The following is a 16041-nucleotide window of genomic DNA, read 5'->3' on the forward strand; positions in this document are numbered from 1 at the left end:
TTAAAAGGCGTTTTTACCACTTTCACTGTGTTGTCCAGATGATACTTCAGGCCAAATATATCATTGTGTTTGCACCAGTTGTTGGGTACCTTTACACCAGAATAAGTGTCACATGTATTTATGAAGTGTTTGTGACACTTTTTTGTTGTGGTTGCACTTTGTCAAACACTTTAGATGCTTAGTAAGAGTTTGTGACACATTTATCAATGAGTTTTTATTAACATTTATTCACTTTAATTTATGACGTGACAGTGTCGCTGCCGACTGACATCATAGTTATGTGCCGGTAGATCTCATAGAGGTGCATCTGCCATCACGGCCGGGAAGCCGAGGACCTGCAGCGGAGAAAATAGGATGCTGGGGGACAGCGCTGGAGGGTGCATACTATGGTTGGGGCACTCTGCTGGATGTTTAATCTATGGGGACACTGCTGGATGATAAATGTACGGGGGCACTCTGCTTAATGTTAAATCTATGGAGGCACTCTGATGGACGTAAAACATCTATGGGGGCACTCTGCTGGATGCTAAATCTATGGGGGCACTCTGCTGGATGTAAAACATCTATGGGCGCACTCTGCTGTAAGTAATATCTTTGGGGGCACTTTGCAGGCTATATATACTAGGGGGCAGGCTATGTATACTGGGGGGCAGGATGTATGTACTGGGGTGCTGTATATACTGGGGGCAGGCTATGTATACAGGGGGAAGGCTGTATATACTGGGGGGCTGGCTGTGTACACTGAGGGGGGGGTAGGCTGTGTACACTGAGGGGGGGGTAGGCTGTGTACACTGAGGGGGGCAGGCTGTGTGTAGTGGGGGAGGGGCAGGTTGTGTGTATAGGCGGGAGGCTGAGTATAATGAGGGGCTGTGTGGTACTGGGGTTGGCATAGCTCTATATACTGTCTATGGGAGAATCTGTGAATAGGGGCTTGATTTTATGTATATGGGGGCTGTTATAAATAATTTAGGGAATCTGTATATGAATCGGGTGTGTATATAAATTAGCAGGGTTAAGTAGTTCAGGGGGTTTGGTATATATAACAAATTGTGAGATCTGTAAATACTTTAAATTATTCCGGGGAATATAAAGGATGCTTTATATGGGAAATAGTGTGTTCAGTCGTGTTGTGAGGATAATATACATTAGGAACATGTTCCATTATATTGTAAGTGACTGTGGTGTTTTTATGGACGCAGTGTGGAGTTGAGCTGAAGTCATTTGAGTGTGAATTCAACAGAGATAAACCATGGCTGGGAGAAATTGTAAAGAAGTCTTTCTGATGGAGCAGATCATCACCTGTAAGGTACTAGAGGTCACTAATGTCTATGTCTAATGACTGACTAGGAGTGTGTGAGGTAGCACCATTTGGCGCTGGTGGGAGGGGGCAGCTTTTCAATTTTCGCCTCAGGCAGCAAAAATGCTAGAATCGGCCCTGGGTACAATAGTAACCTTCCCCCCAATTGTCATGCTGCAATCTTTAATTGTATAATATAAAAATGTAGTTTTGAAGGTTTTGTTAAAGAGAACCTGTCCGAGCGATTAAGGGGTCTAAACCATCCACAGGTGCTTATTGATAGCCCGTAGGCGTATAGCCGTGGGGCTAGGGACTGCAGGCAGTCAGGGGTCAAGGAGAGGTGAATTGTAATGCATCCCCTTTAAGGGTTAATTGTTTGGCAGGCTGTGGGCTACGTGACTGAGGGCTGGGCGATCATTAGCCACACCTGGGGGTTGGGTTTAGGTTTTAAAAGAGGGCCGGTGATCCCACTCACCCTCTTCCAGGAAATCTTCATCTTCTGCGAGGACCATGGCTTCTGACGACGCCGTTCGACAAAGACTCCGCACCGAGGGCTCTGCCTGGCTGGCCTCTTTACTAGCGGAGGCCCAGGCTGGATCACCCCCGGCGACAACATCGCCCGCTTCGGACGTACGCCGCTCCGGTAGGCAAACGCGGCCGCCGCAGCGCTTATCCCCCTCAGCGCAGGCAGCCGCGCGTACCCCAGTAGCGTCCACCTCCCAGTCCTGCGCCTCTCCTCCTGCTCCGGTCGGGAGGCGCGATCCCCCTGCGACACCGCGGCCGGCGGTCGCGGCTAGCAGAGGGGAGTCTCCCGACTTTGTTCCCCCGACTCCGGTGCCGGTTGCTCCTGTGACTGGCCGGGGCCGGCGGCCTTTACCTAGTGCCGGCGCCGGGAAGCGAGGGGTTAACCCCTCCTGTTCCCGCGGCGCCGGCATGAGCTGTGTAGCCTCATGCACCACAGCTAGTGTTAGGGTGCACCCTGGCTATTCTTCTCCCTCTCCCCCGGCCTTAGCTGTTGTGCCAGACCTGAGGGCAGCTGGTTCACTACTGCCCACCCAGCCCCAGGCCTTGGCTGTTAACCCCCCTTCCAGGCGACCAACTGCTTTAGTCTTTAATCACCCTCCTTCATCCGCTATAGGGACGGCTGATGCTGACGATGGTGTCTCAGAGGAAGAACTCCTGGGATCTGATCTTGCGCCACTTGATCCGCGGACACTGGTGGTTCTGGCCCCACTAGTGGCACCCATGATGGCTGGGGAGCTTGGCCCTGGTTACGTGCTAGCCCCAGGGTCCCGCCGGGCTTCCTCTGTGCTGTCCAGGGTCAGCTCCAGTTCCAGTCGACGCTCTGCCTCCTCCAGGCGTCGGGCGGCTTCCCGCTCGCGGTCTGGGCGGAGCAAGCGGCGTCGGTCACGTGATGGTCGGTCATCGTCCAGGTCGGGGTCTTCCCGCTCCTCTCGGCGCGCATCTTCAGACTCCTCCAGGACTCCATCTCCAAAGAGGCGACATGGTCCCGCCGCGGTTCCACTGGTTCGGTTCGCTCCCGCAGAGATATGGCGCCTGCACCTTCGGCTACAACATCCGCAGCAGAGATGTCAGCAGTGGTACCTTCTCCGGCGACTGGTGAGTCAGCCTGCTTGCAGGCATGGGGTGGGTCGGGTTCTCATGCTGCCTTGTTATCATCTATCAGGTCATTACTGGGGTCACCGGCTGCGGTGGTTCCGGCCACTCAGTCGCTGTCCACTCACGGAAAACCCACGGCTGAAGCATCCACATCCACGTTTACCCCGTCAATAACCGCTTTTAGAGATAACTATTTTTGCGGTGTTTCTCCTCTGGGCTATCATCTTTCTGATGACACAAAGGACAAGATTTACCGCAATGATTATGTGGATATCTGGTCCTTGGTGTCTGTGAATTCGGTGACAGTTGACAAAGAAAGACGTGTTGAACGTGGTGTTGAGAAAAAGCCGAAAGTGGCAAAAACGTTCCACAATTGGATTCAGGCTTTTTCTGTGTTGGGTTGCGTCCTGACACAGAAGTCGCCAGATAAGGCACCTCAGTTGTTTGTATATTTGGATGTTATCTTTAATGCTTTCCGGACTCATGGTGGTACTGCATGGTGGAGGTATGATGAGGAGTTCAGGAGGCGGCTGGCTCAAAAGCCTGAGGTTGGATGGGATAGTAAAGCCACGGATGTATGGCTCAGAATTATGTCGAGTCCAAAACCCTTTCCAGCAGCCGCCTCCTCCTCTTCTTCATTCTCAACCCCGGCTGGTTCCCTGGGGCCGGGGGCGGCCCGAAGGTCGGGAACATGCTGGATGTATAACGAGGGCCACTGTCGTTTCTACGGGTCATGTAAATTCAGACATGAGTGCTCCAATTGCGGGGGAGCACATTCTTCCATCCGCTGTTCCCGGCCGGCAGTTACGGCCCCCCGCCCTCAGAGTGTCGGTAGGCCAGAGGACTCCGGTACGCGTATTAGAGATGCTGCCGTGGCTCGCCCAGTATCCCAAGAGGGCGGAAGCCGCCCTACTTAGGACAGGTTTTTCCTTTGGTTTCTTTATCCCATTTCTCCCAAGTGACTCTCCAGTTTTTTCAAAGAATTTAAAATCAGTTTTGGAGCTTCCAGATGTCGCTCGTGGTAAGATAGCCAAGGAAGTAGTATTGGGTAGAATGGCAGGACCATTCCAGGGTTTACCTTTTCCTAATTTGCGGGTGTCTCCCCTCGGGGTTGTGCCGAAGAAGGAGCCTGGAAAGTTCAGGCTCATACATCACCTGTCCCATCCAAAAGGATCTTCGGTGAATAATGGTATTAGTAAGGATTTAGTGTCCGTGTCTTACGCCTCTTTTGATAAGGCTATCAGCCTTGTTTGCACAGCAGGCCAGGGGGCCCTGATGGCAAAATCTGATATAGAGTCTGCCTTCAGACTCCTCCCAGTACATTCCGATTGTTTTCATTTATTGGGTTGCCAGCTGGACGGCGAGTTTTACTACGACATGTGTTTGCCTATGGGCTGTTCTATTTCCTGTTACTATTTTGAGGTCTTTAGCACTTTTTTGGAGTGGGTCCTCAAACAGGATACGTCCTCCTCGCTGGTAACCCATTATTTGGATGACTTTTTATTTGTAGGCCCCCGGGAATCAGGTCATTGTTCATTCCTATTAACTTCCTTTTGCCATATTGCGCAGCGTTTTGGGGTACCTTTGTCAGCTGAAAAGACCGAAGGGCCATGTACTGTTCTGTCCTTCTTGGGAATTGAAATAGATTCTGTGGCAATGGAGTTTCGGCTACCCCGCGAAAAGCTAGCTAAATTGCGTTCGGCATTGGCAACTTGCCTAACAATCCAGAAAGCCTCTCTGTAGCAGATTCAATCATTGTTGGGGTCGTTGGTTTTTGCGTGCCGCATTATGCTGATTGGTCGGGTTTTTTCAAGAAGGCTCTCCTTGGCTACTGCCGGAGTTCGCGCTCCACATCACCGTATCCGCTTGACTAAGGGAATCAAAGCAGATTTGCGAGTATGGGACAATTTTCTAGAAAATTATAATGGGCGGACATGCTGGCGGGAGGCGGAAATAGCCAGCCCAGACTTACAGTTGTTCTCTGACGCTGCGGGAAGTTCGGGTTTCGGTGTACTGCTAGGCTCCACGTGGTGCGCTGAATGCTGGCCGCCGAATTGGCGGGAACGGGGTTGGTGTGAGAACTTGACGCTTTTAGAATTTTTTCCCATTGTAGTGGCTGTGGAATTATGGGGTGGCCGGCTGGCGAACAAATCCGTAGTGTTTTGGACGGACAATATGAGCATAGTGCAGGTGGTGAACGGGCTTTCGTCATCCTCTCTCCCAGTTCTGTGTTTATTGCGCCGTTTTGTGCTGCGTTGTCTTCAGTTTAACATTTCTTTTAGAGCCAAGCATGTACCAGGGGTTGAGAACAGAGTTGCTGATGCCCTTTCTCGTTTTAATTGGCAGGTATTTCGGGCGCTATGCCCTTTGGCGGATGCGGAGGGGACCCCATGCCCAGGCTCCCTGTGGTCCACCCTGGAGGCCAACTTTTCCCTTTGATCCGGTCGTCTGTAGCCCCATCTACCTGGGCAGCGCACGGTAAAGCATGGGGGGAGTGGTGCAAGGTGGCTGGGGACTCGGGTTTTTCAACAGGAGCAACTCGTTTAGAGGTTACATTGCGTTATTTAGAAGGTTTAAGGGAGCAAGGGCTGTCTGGTTTGTGCGCACAACGGCGGTTAGCGGGAGTTGCCTTTTTCTTAAAGCTTTACGGGTGGGCGGATGTAACTCAGAGTTTCTTCATTAGGCAGGTCTTAAAGGGCTGGAAGAAGGATTCAGTGCGGCGGGAGTCCCGCCGTCCGGTTTCCTATTCTGTTCTTATCCGCTTATTGCCTCAGTTGGAAACCTTGTGTCAGGATGCCTTTGAGGCCACCTTATTCCATGCAGCCTTTGTCCTAACATTTTTTGGGGCCCTTCGAATATCCGAATTGGTCCCTCCAAGTAAGACAAAATCGGGGGGGCTTCTGTTTGAGGATGTTTTTGTATCGGCTGGCGGTCTGCGCTTTAGGATCCGTAAATCAAAAACGGATGTATTTGGGCGAGGCTGTTGGGTGTCGCTGCGTCCGGTTGGAGGTTTGGCATGCCTGGTCGCCGCAGTTGAATGTTATTTGACTGTAAGGGCGGGTGGGATTCAATTTCTGGCGCATGCTGATGGTTCCCCTCTCACTCGCTTTCAATTTACTATAATTTTCAAAAAAGCGCTGGCTGCCGTCGGACTCCCTCCGGGCGAGTTTGGCACTCACTCATTCAGAATAGGGGCAGCTACTACTGCAAGTGAATTGGGGCTTCCTGACGCGGAAGTTCAGAGGATTGGGCGGTGGAAGTCTGAATGCTTTGCTGGCTATATTCGCCCTGATTTGCTTATTAATTGATTTTGTTTTTCCTTCCTAAATCCCCTACCCCATTCCCCTCTTTTCTTTAGATTTTCGGCCAACAATATGGATCCTGGGACACTCATTCATCTATTGGGCCGAGCAACGGGCCATGGTGCGTCCGGGTGGAAGGTCACTCGGGTTTTTCAACGCGGACGTCCGATGGCGTGGAATTAAGGGCCTGCGATGGTTACAAGCCTTGCCTGAAATGGTGGACATCAGTCGCTACTCAGAGTCCCCCTCAATACTTGTTTTGCATCTCGGGGGTAATGATTTATGCACCGTACGCTTGGGAGAATTGATCCCATTGATCCAATCTGATTTGGAAAGGTTTTCCTCTTTCTTTTCACGTTTTGTTCTAGTGTGGTCGGAGATCATTCCCAGGGCAATCTGGGAAGGGGCTAGGGATGGTGCAGGCATTGAAAGAAGCAGGAGATTGTTGAATACTAAAGTATCACGCTTTGTGCGTGAGAGAGGGGGTGTTGTGGTCAGGCACAGGGAGTTGGAGGGTGACAATCGTGGTATGTTGCTTCCTGACGGTGTCCATTTAACGGATATAGGATTGGACATCTTCCTATCCGGTCTCCAGGACGGGATTGAGAGGGCTATGTCCCTTCTAGTGGGGGGTCGGAGAGACATGTACATGTTCTCCTCCTTGGCGGTTTTCTAGAAGGGGGTGAGGACCTACATGCCCTCTAACGAGGCTGGCATTTCAGGTGCCCCGGTTATATGTTCTTGATATGTTCTTGATATTAAAGAGTTAACAAAGTTGCTACTCTAAGAGTAGAGTTTAAAGAGTTAAATTATTTTAATAAAGCTGTGGCCGACTCCCTGATGTCATACCATAAGTTTAAATATAATACTGGTGTCTGAGTTTTTATTTAAAGGGGATGAAGGGGTGGGTAAGGTTAGGGTACACGGTTATGCATGCAGTCTTGATAGCCCGTAGGCGTATAGCCGTGGGGCTAGGGACTGCAGGCAGTCAGGGGTCAAGGAGAGGTGAATTGTAATGCATCCCCTTTAAGGGTTAATTGTTTGGCGGGCTGTGGGCTACGTGACTGAGGGCTGGGCGATCATTAGCCACACCTGGGGGTTGGGTTTAGGTTTTAAAAGAGGGCCGGTGATCCCACTCACCCTCTTCCAGGAAATCTTCCCCTCCCACCCACCCTTTGTATGGTTTGTTAAGTGCTAAATGTCACAGCTGGCGGTTTTCTAGAAGGGGGTGAGGACCTACATGCCCTCTAACGAGGCTGGCATTTCAGGTGCCCCGGTTATATGTTCTTGATATGTTCTTGATATTAAAGAGTTAACAAAGTTGCTACTCTAAGAGTAGAGTTTAAAGAGTTAAATTATTTTAGTAAAGCTGTGGCCGACTCCCTGATGTCATACCATAAGTTTAAATATAATACTGGTGTCTGAGTTTTTATTTAAAGGGGATGAAGGGGTGGGTAAGGTTAGGGTACACGGTTATGCATGCAGTCTAGTCCGATGGTTTAGTGCCCCAAATCGCCCTGTATGAGGGTGCAATAAAAAAATATAACAAAGGCCAACAGTGTGTGTAGCTGAGATGTATCAGAGCTAAGAATGTTATTTGGAGAACAGGTATCTCTCCTATTGCTTTTCCCTCTTTTTTTGGGGGGGGGGGGGGACATTTTGTGCAGCTTTTCGCAGTTTGCCGAATTAAGCAGTGTACCAAAGTTAGCTGCCTCAAGGATTTAATACAGTGTTCCGTATTTATCTTTGCATCTTTGTTCAACTTGTGTGACTTTTGGGCTCTGAAATTGTCCATTGTTGTGCCTGATAAGTTGCAAAACAGAGCATGCGAGACCCAGACTTACTTGCACAGCTAATTTTTTGGACTAAATTGCACACCAAAACAAAAAGTTGCAAAAGTGAGACTAAACAGGCAACTAAACAGGCAACTCATCACATTTATTACAATGGGAAAAAACTTAAAGTGTAACCGTCATTCTGAGCAGAAAATAAAACTAAAATACATAATTCTGCTCCAGGTGTCCCGGGGAATCATTCCTCAAAGTATTTTGCCTCTCTATCTCATATCTATCTATCTATTTTATTTAACTATGCATGTTTACTATTATCACCCATGCAGCACCTTATTGACATGAGCACATTTGGTGTCATTTACTTGTTACTATTTGCAATATCAATGCACTCGCACTATATAACACTCTATATTAAAGAATTGTATGTTTTTACCTGTTGTTCACCATATGAAATTTGATGATCATGACAAAATATGTTAATTAGTGGGTGGGTACAATTGTATCATGTGATCACCTACTGTACCTACTCTACCATTGAAGGACCTGAGGCACGGTCTTATTGTGCCTGCACCCACCATTACTCTTTTTTTTCTGTGTGCTGCTTATATTTTCCTATCTATCTATCTATCTATGTAACATTCCGGTACAGCACATGAGAGAACAGCTTGCAGACTTGGAGATTGTCTCCTGCTATTTCCTTGTGTGAGGTGATGGGGGAGGGGGGGGGGGCTGCAGCGTGTGTCTGTGTGAATTATGTGTGTACACACAAGTGTAGGGAAAGCTGAGGAGAGATAAGAGTTTAGGTGTTTGGTCACTACATAATTGAGGGCTTCTCCCCGCACATGACTGAGTGCTGGGGCAGTGAGACATGAGGTGATCAGCTGATTGCAGGGATAGAGGTGGGGGCATGTCTCTCCCTCCATAGTCTCAGCTTCTTTCTGAAGACAGGATGAGTTTAGCAACAGACATATGTGAGATTGCTGACATCTAGGGGAAGTCTGCAGAATTTAAGAGAAAGGAGGAAGATTCGGGTAACTAATCCAATTGCAAAAGTGCTTAAAATTACCTGCCCCATGTGTGTAATATGCATCTCATGGATCTCACCATCTCTGAGCTGTCGCATCTCTCTTTCTATGTGTCAGAAATTAGTACAATATTCAGAAGGTAAATGAAAGTGTATATAAACCTTGTACCCTGATAATCTAACCACATTGTCAGCTCACAGAACTAGATGGATCATAATGGGGCACATCTACTAAGGGTTGCGCGCTGCACTTTTGTCATACTGTGCACGTTCTTCATAACTAAAACGGCTTGTACAGGTATTTAAGAAGTGTCTGCGCTGCAATCGTGTTGCACCCTTTTAGCAGGCGTGCCATTGGTTGGTCTGACTGATTTGAACCGAGCGCCGTATTTCACTTTCTAATTGTGTTGCATGCCCTATGTTAAAGGTGCACCACAAAAAAGATGGTGAACTCTGTCGGACCAGTGCGGGGAAGCGACACATTCATGATTTCTGACGCACGATCTTAGTGAATTGCTGCACACAGCATTATACACGGATAATGGACTTTTAGTGAACTTGAGTGACTTTGTAAGTACATGTGCCCCATATGTCTGGGGCAATAAAATTAGTAAACTGAGTAAAATTGATTGAAATTAATTAAAATTTGCAAATTTTCTTCCATGGGCAAAGCCCTTTAAGTAAATTTCGTTCAGTGGAAAGTATGCACTGTTGTCACATGAATACAGAGATCTGCACTATTTTCTGATAATAATAGAACATGTTGGCCTTTATCCAGGCCTTTAAATAGACTGTGATTGAGTGAATGATGTGACCTCCACTAAACTTCATTATTGCTTGAAGCATGTAAGAAAGGTTATATTATACTAAAGGTTACATATACTGAAGGAATATGTTAACTAGTTACTACTGGAGTACATGCCTTTTGAAAGCATAAATTAAGTGAATAACAGTAACGGGAATCTGTCAGCAGTTTACAATGCTAGAGACAATGTCAAGCAGCAGCCCAGGGAGTGCTGTGTAGTTATACCTTTGTGAGAGTAGTTAATGGCAGCAGGACAGTGAAAAGGAAACGCTTAATATAACTCTGGTCGGTCTTTTGGCCTAAAAACTGTATTTTATGAACTTTAAATGGGTTTTCCCACAATGAAAAGTTAGACCCTAAGACCCCACAGATCACGAAAATGAAGGGGTCCTTAACTCCTTGAGAGGTACTTAACTCCTTCCCACCGATGCCCTTTTTAGTTTTTTCTTTAAAAATCCATAACTTTCTTATTTTTCTGTGTATGGAGCTTTCATAGCTCTTGTTTTCTGTGTAACACAGGGGCTTATTTACTGGTGCTTATTTACTAAGGGTTCGCGGATCGCACTTTTGTTACATTTTCGAAGTTTTCGGGATTTGCACCGATGTGACACGTATTTAACTGGGGATTGTGTCACACATCATCCAATTGTAGCGCAGCTGCGCTGGCTTTCATGCGGCAGGAATCAGGGGGGGGGCATTGGACGATCCAACCGATTTGGACTGAGTGCGGGATTTAAGATTCAATTTGTGTCGCAAGACAATGCACTTACATGCACCAGGAAGAAGAAGGTGAACTCCAGCGGACCTGAGAAGGGAAAGCGACACATGCAGGATATCGGGCTCACAATCTTAGTGAATTGCGGCAGATGTGCATTCCGGTCGGACAATGCACTTTCGGGGATGGCAAAGGATGGGTAAGTAAATGTGCCCCATTTGTTTTGGTTGGTATGAATACAAGGACAAGGTTTTATTTGATGTTGATAGGTTTTAAAAAAAAATAAAACCTTTTGTACAAAAAAAGTCTTAATTTTCCCATATTCTGACACTAATAACTTTTTCATACTTTGGCATATGGAGCTGTGTTCATTTTATGCGGGACAAGATGATATTTTTATTGCTACCATTTTGGAGACAGGACGACCTTTTGATCACTTTTTAATCAACGTTTATGTTTTGCAAAATGATAAAAAAGTGACGTTCTGAGCACTTGGGCTTTATTTTCCATCACAGAGTTCACCGCCAGTAACAACCGTTTTACCGTATATATTGATACATCATTTTTGAATGCGGTAATACCTAACATCTTTTTGAATTTTATTGTTTATTACTTTTTTATATCAGTTTTAGGGAAAAGCATGATTTGAACTTTTATATTTTTTTTTTACTGTATTTCCTTACACCATAGTGTACTTTACCCCTAGGGGGTCTCATTACCTAAACTATATACTGCAACACAGTATTACAGTATATTGTAAATTCACTGGATCTGTAAAAGAGCATGCTGACAGAAGACTCCATTTTATAGAGCCATCTATGGTCTTCATTAATCTGATGCACCCTGCACTAATCTGGATGTGTGCACCATTTCTTGTGGCACACCTCAGTAACAAATGTAGCACAAACTTTGACTAAGCGCTACCACGCCCCTTTAGGCGCACATTTTCTGTGTGCAGTTGAGGTTATCTGTAACTCGGGAAACTACCTTTTCTTATCTGGCCAAAGATCTCACTATATGCTGACTTTAAGTGGACTGACATCTGAATGGACCTTTCTATAAGAAAGGGATGACCAGAAGTTGGCTTTGACCAATGCTTCCTAATGATAGAGGTTATCGCCTCATTTTTGTCATTGAAATTAGACGATCCCACCACAATTTACATTCTTGTATTAAATATTTCTTCATATCCTAAATTTTACTCTTAAAGGAAACCTACCACTTCTGATGGTAGGTAGGAGATGTAAACACCGGGCACCAGCTCAGGGTGAGCTGGTGCCGGAGCTTACCTTAGCGAGTGTTTTAAACCGCTATATCGCGGTTTAAACACATTTTGATTTACCTCTCCGAGGTAGCTTCGGCGCTGCGCGCGGCCGTGCACGCGCGCGCCTCCATGCGGAGTGCCGGAGGCGTCACGCGCGCATGGCCGCGCGCAGCGCCGAAGCTACCTCGGAGAGGTAAATCAAAATGTGTTTAAACCGCGATATAGCGGTTTAAAACACTCGCTAAGGTAAGCTCCGGCACCAGCTCACCCTGAGCTGGTGCCCAGTGTTTACATCTCCTACCTACCATCAGAAGTGGTAGGTTTCCTTTAATGTCCATCTATGGTAAGCTATTCAGATCACTCTCCAAAAACTTGGGCTGCTTTAGCCAGTCGAACACTGAATCTTTCCATATACATATTGTGGGTTATTTATCATATGCCGCTGCTCTGGCACAGGCCGATACATCAAGAGGCTTATTCGCCCTGCCTGGTTAGAAATAAACTCTGCCAGCGACTTTTCTGACATAATAAATATCCCCCATATGGGAAGAAAACTGCTCAAACCTCCAGTCTCAATAAGTTCAAAAACCAGAGAATATCGTCGGGAGCACGGAAACACAAAGGCCCACCAAAATCAAATTGCAAAAGGAAAGGGTTTCAGCTCACCGGACCATTCATATCAATCATACAGGTGTCCAAGTTTCTCCACTGACAGAAATAGTAACTCATTAGAAAAATTAGCTTCCCGCACCAGATGCAGATAAAATCATGTTCTTTATTTATCCATCTTCTTTACATTTACAAGACGTGCATGGTCAACAAGACTGAGGAAAAACAGAGGAAAAACATTTTTGGGAATGATTGCATTATCAGGTGCAATAGTTTCACATGGACAACTCTGGTACTTGTTACCTTTTAATTGTTTTTAACTTGTTTTACTAGTTCCCTTATTGTTGTGTGCATAAATAAAGATTTGACTGTGCTTTTTGACACAATTTTGTTTGTGATTTACTCTGACTAGTTGCTAGAGGCAATATACCATCAAATTCAATTAAGATGAACCAGAGACACTTCCTCATAGATCTGGCTTGAGATCTGGCTCTCCCCATATCCCCATGTCCTCAACACTTGTGCAGCCAGTACTACCTGCTGCAATCTCAGTGCGTAGAGACCAAGGGAGGGTCACAGAGCCTGAATTTATGGGTAAGCTTCCTTAGTTTGCTTGAATTTGATGGTAGATTTCCTTTAACAACCAATCATAGAAAACGACAAACTAAATTGCATCAAAAAGCACAAACAATCTTTGTTTATAGATAGAAAAATACAGAACTATAAAAAAAGTTAAAAACTATTACAACTGATAATGCGCTTAAGGATAAGGATTTAAAAAAGCGGCTAATGATAAAGAAAACTTCAAGTGCAAAGCTGATGAATAACATCAATAGCAAAAAAGAGAAAGAAGAGTTAATAAATAAGGTGGCATATAGGAGGGAATAACTATGTAGGACACTGGGATTATTACAGGGCTTGTACTCCACAAAATTGGTGTATAATACCCCCTTTGCGTACATATCTTTCCACAGCCGCTGATGTCACACTGCAGGTTCTTCTCACTTATGACATCACAATCAGCACAGGTTCTATTGGAGACAGTTTTTCATAAGGTAAGTGTTATTCTGCTTTTGAATAGCTGTAAGTAGACTGTATTCCTCCTCACTCCATATAATGTCATATATCTCACCATTTTCTTGTCCAAAACTTCAATTGAGTTCTTTGCAGTTTTCCCTGGGGACGACTTTTCTCTAAATGTTCTTTAATGTGTTTTTTGAAGAACATGTGCAGCCCTTAACCATAGTCCATGAAATAGCAGAATTCCTTCATTGTAAGATTATGGGCTCATGCACATGTCCGGGGCACATTTACTTAGGCTTTGCAACACACTTTTTTTGGGTTGTGCCCTATCTTTAATGGTAATATGGCTTGCACAGGTTTTTTTTGGTGCAGCTGTGCTGGCTTCCATGCAACACAATTTAGGGGACGTGCAATAGGACAATCCAACTGATTCGGACTGAGCGCGGGATTTAACTTTTAAATTGTGTCGCAATCCCTAGCCCTAACATGCAACACTAAAAAGATGGTGAACTCTGTTGGACCTGAGATGAGATGGACCTGAGATGTAACATGGAAGTAATACAATAGACACATAGGTAATTATTCAGAGTAAGAAGCTGTTCATATTGGCTACAAGCAGTGAATACATGATCACTATGGAGATACCTGGATGTGGAGAAAGGGACTGAGCATGTGATTGCTACAGTATCAAGCTCACAAGTAGACTTGACTATAGCTATATACATGTAAATCTGGTGTATATGTTTTTTCTATATCAGGAAATGGTGAATATATAGGTTTTTCTGTTGTTATGTTGTTAACAGACAATATGATAGATAATGATGGGATGACCCTAACACCATTTCATGTTCTAACTTTACAGCAAATGGATTACGAGATGAATTCTTACGATTTTATGGAGATTTCATATAGTAGCTCTGGAGTGGGGATTTATTCCTACTCTGAAAGCATTGAGATTGTTAGAAACAACCACACACCAATGGAAGAAACCTGTTCAACACATCCAAATATGATGGAGTACTTGTCAGCGCAGGAGGTAGATTTCAATCCCTTCAATGAAGAACTGCCCCCCATTTCTTCCATGTACAGCACTGGATGTGGAATTGTGAACTACATTCAAGCACCACAATATGGTAGCAAATCAGAGTCCCCAGATATTGTGCTGTATTCGCCTCAGGAGGGGGAAGATTTCAATCTGCTCTATGACGAGATGCCTCCTTTCTCCTACTGGAGAGACACTGGATGTGAAATTGTAAAGCACATTCGAGCACCATCAGATGGGAGCAGATCAACTTCTCCGAGACGCATGGAGGATTTTCCTGAGGAAGAAGATTCTTCAGATGATGATCTGCCCCCCATATACCAAGATCCAGAAGATAGCAAAATCCTCTATGATGTTTCATCATTAAATGTGGACAGCTGGATGGATCACGAATCAACCGAAAACACAGAAGAACCAAGAGGACCAAGAAGATGGTCCCTGGGATGGATGAGACTTGGGCTGAGAAGAATGACCAATGCTCTCTTCAGCTGTCACAGAGGGCAGCAAGTAGAGGAGTAGATACATACGAAATGGCTGGCCTCCCATGACATCAGAGGTCATGAAATGGCCTTTCAGAATATTGAACAGCAAGCAGAGATGGCCCAAATAACTCAAAGCTCAGCAAGAAACCCAAGCACAGAGATGAGATCAAAGAGAGCGTGGTAGCACCCTCATCAGCATACACACTAAGACGCCAGAGACCATATAAATACCACAGAGACATATTGCATTGATTTCAGAGGCCCAAAGACACTGGACATGCCTGCAACTTTATAGAAGCCTTTTTAAGAGGCATTTTTATAAGAAAGAGGTGACTGATACCTCTGAACCTGTAAACCTTCAGAGACAACAAAGACATATTGTAGGTGTCCCCTAAAAACCAATGAAAGTGGACATGCTATGTTTAAGTGTCCTTATATGTTTCCTTACTATTGGCGGCCTTTATTTTGTTCTGGTTAAATTCAATTTAATAAATCTTTAGTTGACTTGAAAAAATCCATTGTGAAGATTACTGTCTCATTATATTTTATATGGTAGATCCCAGCAGCACGACTACAGTAATATGTTTATTAGATACACTGCTCCTGTATTTTAACTTTATGCAAATGTGGTGCAAGGGCTCCAGGGGGCCTTTGGGAGTCTCTACCTTTTGCTTGCCTCCTGCTCTTTTGGCTCTCCCCTTTCCCATTTCCTGCTATGTAACTGTAGCACATGGGGGGCGTTACCAGAGGCCCACCAGACCGCAGAGTCTGGCTGTTACATGCCAACTGCAAAGCCCTTGTAAAACGCCGCCCTACTCTTCTCACCCCCCTTCTCCCCTCTGTCTGTCAAAAATATCACAGCAGCACGGAGCTGATACTCCCTGCTGCCGTGATATTACAGCAGGTAGAGGGAGGGGGAGAGCCGGAGGAGGCGGGAGCATGCAACAGCCAGCCCTTGCAATGAATTTGCATAAAGTTAAAAGTAAATTTCTTTCCCTTTTTACTAGGCAGCGGGAATTGTTGATACCAGTCAAAATGACTTATACATTTCCTTTAACCCATTGT

At 45.7% G+C, this 16041-nt stretch overlaps 1 protein-coding gene across 1 annotated transcript; it reads left to right on the forward strand.

Moving 5' to 3' along the window:
• Window positions 1–530: 530 nt before the first annotated feature.
• Window positions 531–15470, forward strand: LOC140075492 (uncharacterized). Its single transcript, XM_072121564.1, has 4 exons — window positions 531–581; window positions 1200–1306; window positions 13404–13484; window positions 14315–15470. The coding sequence occupies exons 2-4, from the start codon at window positions 1250–1252 to the stop codon at window positions 15011–15013; spliced, it is 837 nt and encodes a 278-aa protein (XP_071977665.1). The 5' UTR covers window positions 531–581; window positions 1200–1249; the 3' UTR covers window positions 15014–15470.
• The last annotated feature ends 571 nt before the right edge of the window (window positions 15471–16041 follow it).

Source organism: Engystomops pustulosus, chromosome 1 (genome assembly GCF_040894005.1).
Source record: "Engystomops pustulosus chromosome 1, aEngPut4.maternal, whole genome shotgun sequence".
In the NCBI taxonomy this organism is placed as follows: domain Eukaryota; kingdom Metazoa; phylum Chordata; class Amphibia; order Anura; family Leptodactylidae; genus Engystomops; species Engystomops pustulosus.

What these genes read in the sequence shown, in the direction of transcription:
- LOC140075492 (XM_072121564.1), top strand. Translation starts at nt 1,250, where the DNA reads ATGGCTGGGAGAAATTGTAAAGAAGTCTTTCTGATGGAGCAGATCATC. An exon ending in AGCAGATCATCACCTGTAAG is followed by an intron (nt 1,307 to 13,403) that starts GTACTAGAGGTC and finishes ATCTTTCCACAG; the next exon opens with CCGCTGATGTCACACTGCAG. An exon ending in TGGAGACAGTTTTTCATAAG is followed by an intron (nt 13,485 to 14,314) that starts GTAAGTGTTATT and finishes CTAACTTTACAG; the next exon opens with CAAATGGATTACGAGATGAA.